General features: G+C 34.5%; 1 protein-coding gene across 1 annotated transcript; it reads right to left on the bottom strand.

The window, feature by feature from the left end:
* Window positions 1–340: 340 nt before the first annotated feature.
* On the bottom strand, window positions 341–9490 carry LOC100168680 (nuclear receptor subfamily 2 group E member 1-like). The gene is made up of 7 exons (XM_001945880.5): window positions 9229–9490; window positions 3495–3595; window positions 3092–3227; window positions 2817–3022; window positions 2585–2719; window positions 2253–2484; window positions 341–1592 (listed from the first exon to the last, which is right to left on the bottom strand). Exons 1-7 carry the CDS (start codon window positions 9278–9280, stop codon window positions 1264–1266), a joined length of 1191 nt encoding a protein of 396 aa, XP_001945915.1. The 5' UTR covers window positions 9281–9490; the 3' UTR covers window positions 341–1263.
* Window positions 9491–10200: the final 710 nt, after the last annotated feature.

Raw genomic sequence — 10200 nt, 5'->3', positions numbered from 1 at the left:
GCGGTGGCAGTGTCCTAATATTTAAATGATATGCTCGAGAGGCATTATTATACAATTAAGATTTAAGTTATTAATGATTATGTAAAAATCCTTTTATCATCAATAAAACGAGTGTGTCCTGTATATAATATGTATTATTTTTTATTTTATTTTTATAAACGTCGATTCAACTTGTTTTCCTGTGTGACCTCGGGACGTTCCCGTTTCAAACAATACTTGACATCCCGTGGAGCCATCGCAATTGTTAATCACCCGCATTCTGTTTTTCGAGTGTAGAGGCACTCAAAAAAACAATAACAAAAAAAAATATTATATTTTAACTAGACCGCCGCCGTTCCCACACATCCGGAATTTTTTTCTATCCAACAAAACCAACCATTCTCGAGATATGTATAAATTTTATTCAAGAAAAATAATAATTCAATCACAGTTTACAATAATATTATGTATATCATGTACAATATAAAATAAAGCCTAAAAATTTAAAATAATAATAATAGTAGTACTTGACGATGGAACTCGTAAAATGTGCTCAAAACAATAATTATATATTATTTTATTCTAATAATTCTAATGATATAATATAAACATAATAATGAGTATAATTTATTTGTTTAATTTTTCAAACCCTGCATGAGCGTCGATGAGCCGCGTGTACAATAATGATGATAATAATAATTATGCATAGAAACATAATCAATGATTTGCGTTTAAAAATGATGGAAAATATATTATTATAATAATTAATGAATACTATTTATGTACAATATCACTATATATGGGTCGTCTATAATATAATAATGAACAATTTTTGTATATTTATCACTAACGTACCCACAATACATTATAGCGTTTAACTAGAATACAACGCGTTTGGGTAAATATTACACTGCCTACGTCGTATATTATATAATTCAGGGCTGGCGGTATTTCAAATTTTGATACTGGTACCCGGTAATAGTTTACTACCGGTTATGCGGTATTTTCGGTAATTATCGAAAATACCATACCTCAGCAATTTTACTAGTGTTTCCATGTTTCCAATCTAGGATAGGCCATATAGGGCTATTATATTATTATATAAAAATAATAAATAATAAAAGTAGATATTACATGGTATGTTTTCAGCAACAAAGATAATACCAATTCAATGTATACCGATACCGAAAATACCGGATATCGACATTTTTTAAACACCGGTAATAACCGGTATACCGAAAATACCACCAGCCCTATAATATACATTAAACGTCACGTACGTCGTCACTGCAAGCAATGGCATATCTTGGCCTTGCTGATGATGGTCTGCAAGTGCGGCGCCGTCTGCAGATAGTTGGTGTACGTGCCGCACACGAATGGTTCGATGGGCGTCTGGCCGATGGTGCGGCGGAAGAACAGCTCGACAACCGTGGTTTTGGGCACGGACCGGATACCGGGTAATATGTCGATCAGCTCGTCGTATCGCGCGTCCGGCCGGGCCATGTGCACGTGGTTCACGTGCCGTCTGAGCGCCTCCTTGCTCTTCACGGACAGCCCGTCCAAAATGGTCTCCGTGTTTTCGGAACTGCTGCAGCCGCGGCCCTTGACCGATGCTGTGCAAAAAACGATATGTTATTATTATGTTTTTGATTTAATATTTTATAATATGTCACGTAGCGAATTATCAGCGGCTTTCTAGTCTATTTCAACATTTATTTTTAGGTTCATTTTTTTAGGCATACTCATGTAGAGTCTCATGAAAAATGTATTGATTTAACGTTTCGATAAAATGTAATGGACCCCTGCTGCAATCATGGACCACTAAATCATGTTTAAGGCATCATTAGCTCACTATATTAATTCGTTAAATGTTTAGTGATTGCAGTCCATGCAACCCGGCATTAATATTACGACGAGTATATCCCGCTAATCATGGAGTGACCGCGAATATTTTATATTTTGCAGATATTTAGTTGGGGGATCCATATCGATGAAAAGGAAATTCATAATATAATATGCGAGTTATTAAAATAAAGTACATAAGGACGTCTCGAAGAAACCGCCTGTTTGCATCTACTATTTCTAGTATCCGCGCATAAATCCAAGTCACGTGTCGAACTTGTATACGGAGTAATTCAGTTACGTATTTGCAGGTAGTGGGAGAGGATGATAATTATTGAACGCCGCCGAATATTATATATTATTCGAGCGTATTTTTATTGCTGTTAGGGACTATTGTTGTCGCAGCTTGTTATAATAAATTATAATCTCACCTGATTTGAGCAGTACGATTTCGTTCAACAAATACTGTTCGATCGGATCGATTTGCCGGTGTTTTACCGCGGCCAACGTATCTTTGAACACGGCGATTTGTTCGTCGATGTCCATCGACGATCCGAAGTTGGACCGGTGTTCTTCGTGCAGCAGAGAGATATCGGTGTCCGAAAAAAATTGAGCGGCCGTCAATATGAACAGTTCGTGCCAGCTCTCCCGGAGCAATTCAAACTTGATAATCGAATGAAAACAGACACGTTTAAACATCGCACGGAATTTAGATTTCGTTTTCAAGTCGAAAACCGTATCATAATATTATATAGGTATATACCTGGTCGACAAAAGGCAGAGTCATCAGAGCGGGAAAACTTTTGACCGTAGAAACTGTGACCAAAATCGAAGCGGCCGTCTCGTAAACTGCTTGCGTGAGTCTCATAGTGTTTAAAAATCTCGGCATCATTGACATCTGAAAGATTAACCACAAACATATAAGTATCATTATCCATATAGTGCCAACATATACATCGACGATAATTCATACTCCTACAAGAGTAATAATTTACCTGTGGTCGGAAAGCCGACAAATATAAATGCGAATCGGGAATGTATCTGCCGGGCGGGGTAGAACAAGTGGTCGAACATTCGGGGGACCTCTTGGGCGTTAAATCCAATGGCGGTGAGTTACTTGCCGATCGATCTTTGGAGTAACAAAGTCCTTGGAGTTGTCGACGAACTGTCGACGTTCTAGGACCGCGTTCGTGTTGGACAGCTTTAACGATTACGAGATAGAAATTATATTTCAACACCACTCGAAAATCGTTTATTATTTATTACTTACCGTCTTTGTTCATGCCCGAAAGCATACATTTTCGAAGTCTGCAAGCTCGACACTGATTCCGGTGCGTTTTGTCGACCGGACATGCACCTTCCGATTTTGATTTGCAAATGTATTGTCTGTTACGCCGAATAGATCTCTAAAAAAATAATAATAACAATCAAATTAATAATTTAAAACTATACTTTATGTATGTGAAATACTTTGCTAAGTATACCTATACAAATATTGAATTAATTCCGTCATTAAAATTCTCAGAGTGACTTATGAATTTAAAAATTATTTGTAAGTTAATAAACAGTGCATGAATACAATATGATAATATATTTGATGCCGTAAAGGTAAAAATATATTTTTGATTCGTATAAAAACGAGGTAATAACATAGTATATTGCAGTGTACTCACTTTGAAAAACCCCGCACATCCGTCGCATGCGTATATGCCATAATGTTTGCCGGACGAAAAGTCCTTGCACACTTTGCACGGTATGTCGTAGAGGATCCGACCTAAAAACAAAATACAATACGTCAAATTCTATTTTCCGTGGGAATAACTGCGCGCATCATGGGAACTATCAATTATCGATGACGAATGATGATGACGACGACGACCATACGACGGCCGGCAAATTAATTACTGGACACGAACAACAATAAAATTCACTCGCCGCGCACACGAGACAGATGGACCGTATAAAACAACACACATACCACCAAACTACGATACGCGATCCACCTGACGACTTCCGAAATGTTATTTTCACCCCCGCGGAAGGGGGGAGGTTATATAGGTGGAGGTCTGTGCGGTCGTTTTGATCCGACGGTTCCGGCGCGCGGCTATTTGCATGTGCTCGCCCGGCACGGGAAAGACGCTGCAGGAAACGCACAACAGGTCCCCGGAAGTCCGCGCACTATATATACGCCTCCTATACACACACATACGTGACTACCTCCACCACCACCACCACTTCCTATATACCGCCCCATTCCCATATATCACATGAAATTATCGCCGGAGCAAGTGCTTTATTGAAACACACCCTCTATTATAATGTATAATACGTGCCTATATATAATATAATAATATATAATAATATATACACATATATATATATATATATATATATACGAACAACAAACAATGGGGCAAACGAGCGGTAATTAGTGCACTACCACCGCCGTCATCTGTCACTGCTGCAGCATGTACACCAGTGACGTGCTCTATTTACCGCGCGTTTATAGGAACGAATTTTTTTTACGGCCACGATAAAAAATATGTAAGTATAACATATTATTGTATCGTAGTTGCACGAATGCGCATCATCATCACGATAATAATAACAGGTACCTGCCTATATATTATACGTGTGAGAACTGCAGTGCGCGTATTCGTGTTTGGCGCGGGGGAGCGATGACGATGACGTGCTTTATGGACACATGGTCGAACCGGGATAATTATATTATTAGAATATGTACTACCTATGTAATAAGTACGTTAAGTGCTGTTATACTATGCGGCAGCTATATATATATTATAATATCGTATCTGTCGTTGCTGCTCCCGGTTTTGTTTCCCAGATCATTTATTAATATGATAAATTACGACGTCAATCCACTCATTATTTCAACCCCTAGTTGGGGAAAATCAATCGGTATAATAATATGGTGTTTTCACCGTGCACGTATGTCATGTGTGTGACCGTAGGTTCTATAATACGAGTATTATGTACGATTGCTTGAAAACTCGCTACTCGCACATAAGTTCTCACGTATAACATGTGCTTGCTGACTTTATTAAAAATATATATTATAGTTTACCATAATATTATAAATAGGTAAATTATTATGGTTCTATATGTGTGTGTGTGGGGGGAGGGGTTAATAGATAAATTATTATTATTATTAATTATTGAACGAGTGTAAAATTATTCACGCCCACATGTTATATTATTTGCACAATATTATAATTATTATTATTATAATTATTACTATTATAATTATTTATGAAGATACTTTGGCAGTTTTGCCTATAAAAAATAAAACCTTGGGATATTAATATCGTTTAAATAAAATATTATATAAATTTGTTTTCATCTTATTACCATATCATATTATTACGAAAATATTTTTAATGCATTAACACTCACAATAGCACAACCAGCATTTAAGTTTCCTTACCAATTCCTATACTATGCATACGAGTATACCAGTGCATCATCGGCATACGACCTGACAACCATACAGTATATAATATAACATTACAATTTCGCATTGTGAATATGTATATAACTGCAAAATTCTTTAATTAATTTTAACCATTTCCACAGAAAAAAATTGTTGACCTAACTCGCGTATCGTATGGCCGACCCTATTACTATTAGATGCAGTGAAGAGAGTTTGTATTTATCCAAAATTACTTTTACGAAACCTAAGTATTAATACTCAGTGTTTATTGTTGACACTTTCATCGAGTACAGTATTAGATCGAAATCTATTAATATTTTATTAATATTCAATATATATTATACACAAAACAAACATTATAAAAGCAAAATAATATATTAGTTATGCAATTATTATTATAATATTGTATGCAATTTGTATTTACGGGATATTGTAATTTATTACGAATACTCAATGTTATAGCTTATAAGTTTTAAAAAAAGTATTCACATTCAACCTATAGCAATTGCTACAAGTAAAAAATACCAAGTTTAACAATGGAATCTTTTTCAACCAGGTGTTCATCCATCTGTCTGTAAAAATCATTATTTTTAAATAATATTTTTAAAATGTAATTCACAATAATAATTTTATTTATTTAAGATAGTTGGGTACATTTTAAAATTATAGAGCAACGCATCGTTAAGATTATAATACCTACTTGATTTACAAAATATGAGAGAACTATTAAGACTACCTATAGGCTATAACTATGGTAGATATTTGAATTCCGTTCGCTACACTAATTTAGCTCCAATACCTGGACTGGAAAATAATAATGTACTAATTGTGTTCCGGGTTCAACGAAAAACATATACTAATTGAGTTCCAATACCTGAACGGGAAACGAAAAATATGCTAATTGAGTGAGGACTGAGGAGTGAGGTTTATGTTGAGTAATTAAATATGAAATCAACCATAAGAATATAAGATACTGAGACGACTCAGTGATATTGGTCGTATCATTTTTATGATTTTGATAACACGGTTTCAAATTTGATTATAATATTATACAAATTTTATCACATACATTTTTACCAATTAAAAAAATACAATTTAATCAACACCAAATATGGAAATATATAATTTATTTATTTATTTATACACAAGTAATACGTAAATTATACGCATGTATTATACATTTATAAGAATAGATTTCGAATATGACCCTGTATATTATATTCGTATTAAATTAAAATACCATTTAACTAAATACTATATAAGAAATTTGAGTGGGTAAGTAATATTATTATTATATTTAAGTTTATATTTTATAATATAATACGATAATAGTATAACTAGATTAATAATATCTAACATTTAAACACTTAATATTAGCTCTATGTCGATTCAGTGCTCCACACTGATCGAATAAGCCAAGAGGTTTTGTAAAATTCGTTTTTGATCTATACCTACTAACTCCGCCCACAGCACTGAATCTTGACTGAATGTTAGGGTCGAGAAATACGCACTCGGGGATTGGGTAAGAATAATGCGCCGTGGGTCGTCGTTGCGTTTCCTAATGACCTAATCTATTGATTTCGGAAGTAGAAAACATTCTTTACGAAAAAAAATCGTAACAAGTGAAAATAAAAAATTTCGGGCAAGTGAATAATTTATGTTTGGTGAACGCTGCAGAGCTCCGGTAATTGAAAATATCCCTCGACTTCAGTGAAGTTCCGTGCACTTTTATTTGGGGGAAATTGACGGAAATAGCTTTTTATCTCATAATGAGGGATAAGGGAATAAGGGATAAGGGTACACTCCATTCAAATAGTGAGAAAAAACATCGTCCTGTTGAGCTGATCAACTACTGTTTTATTTATCCAGAAACAGTCAACAGCGTTCGATAATAATATAGTTCAAACAATATACATGGATGGTGTGTGCAGGGGTTGAAAAAACTGATACTGTACCTACACCGAAACGGATTGAAAACTAAGTGGTTGGATTTTCACTCCATGTTCGTAGTGTGCAAAATAGATAAGACATATAGGTCAAACGCCGAACAACGATGAAAAATGTATAATATGCGTGGTTTTCAAGTGAGTGAATAATATAGTCTACGGTGATTGGTGAACTATACTAAACATTGTTCACGGATAAACAAAACCGTACACAGTGTGTGTGACCTGCAGCCTTTGAACTTATTGCAGTCAATAAAATTGGAAATAATTTAGTATAATAATATATTATATTAGTATACAAAATACAAAGAATATTAAAATCAACAGCATTCGCTGATCTCAAGATAATAAGTTTCTAATTCCCTAATTACAGTATTACTATTTGTGTTACAATAATACGGACTATCATCTATAGCTAGGGAGATAATATATAAAATATTTTTGGATAGATGAAGAACTATGAAAGTTGTATTTAGATACAGGACAAATGATTAGACTCGGATGTTAAATTAATAAAGATATAAAACACTACCTATATTACTAATTATGACTTTTTTTTTTTTGCTTCCATGGTATCGCAACTGAGATAGGAACCAATTTAGTATTATACTTCCACCTCAGTTGAATCGTTTATTGAACAATAATTAAAAGAAAATTATTCAGTACCTATTATTATGACCTGTACTTCGCTATATTACAATTATTATAACGAATCTACACTATACATCATTTTCAATATAATATTGTTTTTTAGTAAAATTGCGAAAGAGTGTTTTAAATACTGTGTACCTAGCATAGACCTGTAAACTAATAGACAGCGCTTAGAGAGAGAAGTCAGGGGTACGATATAGAGTGAGCGAGAGTCTATTATAGGTCTATGGCGGTACCTACCTAGCTAGCTAGTTCATTAACCTAGCTAGTTAATGGCAAGATATGATTTATTGATTTAACGATTTAAACCATTGCAGTTCACTAAATCATTTTAAGTTTATTAGGTTACTCAGTTGTTCTAATGTCTACCCATACGTTAAACATTTAAAATAAAAACCGATTATAAACATAGTTTAAAATGATAAATGATTATTATTTATTCAATTGTGATTTTGATTGTATATTCGTTCCTGCGTATATGACGTATGGTGTATTCCAAATTCCCAACAATATCTCTTTGTTAGAATTGCTTATAACAAAACATGATAAGTGAACCCAATGACGTAACTAGAAACTTTGTCTGGGGCGGGGGTGATATGGATATATTTCAATACAACTTAAATAACTAATGAATTAATATTCACCGCTGAATATCCATAATAATAAACTAACTGATTGTTTATTATAAAATTGACGTTCATTTTGATTCCGTGCAAAATTATAGATCACTTAATGTTTTTGGTTGAAATATAATTCTATTTACAGATTCACGTAATCAAGTTGTAAGTGTAAATATGTTCAAGCCATAACCGCGATATAAGATTACATTATTGCATAACAAAAACACACCACCGATGACTAATGTATGACGAAAACATAATATTATCCATTAATAATATTATTATATTCTGTGTACATATACTTGAAGAACTCGCGAAGGTGCGTAAGTTTTTTAACTGATAAATTCGATCATCATCATTCATCGGTAAATAGTAATAAAATATAAACAAGACAATAATACTACGCGGAAATAATTTATCAAGACTTTTACTACCGATTTGTTTATATTATACTGTTTTTTATTGATTTACTCTCGTGTGTATGTTCACAAATTAATTTACGACATTATATTGAAAAATATAATAATGTTTTAAACGTGTATAATATATTCAAATAAGCGCCGGAAAAAAAAAACGATAAAAATTACGAAAAAGACTTGAACGGTAGCATAAAACGTTGACCGGTTTCGTTCGACAAACGATCAAACAAACAAATAATAATTATTGCGTGTTTTATAATGATGATATTATTTTCGTTCGTTATGATAATATTATATAATATATTGTCGTATAGACTTACTGTTAGTCGGTTTGGTAATGGCGTTGGACGAGTGTTCCGCGAAGTTTTGCATGATGATCTCTTCGCGTGCGTTGCGGCAGAACGTGGTTAAATGAAATATTACAGTGAAACGAGTTAATTAAAAAAAAATTTAAAAAAACCAAAAATCGAAAACCAACTGAAGTCGAAAAAAAAAATGTTTTACAACATGAAATATCAACAAGAGCCCGACGAACAGCCGACGACGGAGACGCACTATATATGGTGGTGGTGACGATCGAGATCAAAATGTCAACTCGTCGATCCCGTGGTCGTCGGACACGTCCCTGCGACACGGACACCCCGCGGGTCTGGGCGTGTCGTGCGCTATCCGTGCCCGCGCCGCCATTGGTCGGAGCGTCGCCACAACCGGTGGCGCGCGGACCGCGATGTATATACATCGCGTACAGGGATCGGGGGTGGTTTCCAAAATAATATGCGCACCGCTCGTACTCTATTATTTCGTTTTTTTTTTCCAACAGAGACGGTGCGCACAACGCATCGTATACGTGCATATACCATATACGAAGTATATAGAATGCGTGTGTTATATATATATAACCGCTATGTATATAAGATATATATACATATATATATATATATATATATATATATATATATATATATGTATATTGTGCGCGTGATAAAAGTCATAATGCCGACGGTGAAAAAAAAAAGAACGAAAATACGAGCGCACCGCGGTCCGCAGCAGTGATGGACGTGTTCGTCGAACCGAAAGGGATCTCCGTCGGAATAATGTACTCCGGGGCTGGGCTCGGCGGCGGCAGATGATAAAAACACAATAAATGTTATATAGCGGCGATGTATACATTAGATAAACCCTGCCCGAGGATAACCAGAAGGCAATTAGTCCCGCGAATATAACATGTACATGTATATAAAATACAATATATATAGATCGCCGCCCTTTTCGTATATTATGTTGTCCGTTAC

Source organism: Acyrthosiphon pisum, chromosome A1 (genome assembly GCF_005508785.2).
Source record: "Acyrthosiphon pisum isolate AL4f chromosome A1, pea_aphid_22Mar2018_4r6ur, whole genome shotgun sequence".
NCBI lineage: Eukaryota > Metazoa > Arthropoda > Insecta > Hemiptera > Aphididae > Acyrthosiphon > Acyrthosiphon pisum.
Note: the sequence above shows the minus strand (reverse complement) of the source record. Positions and strands in the feature narration are given on the sequence as shown.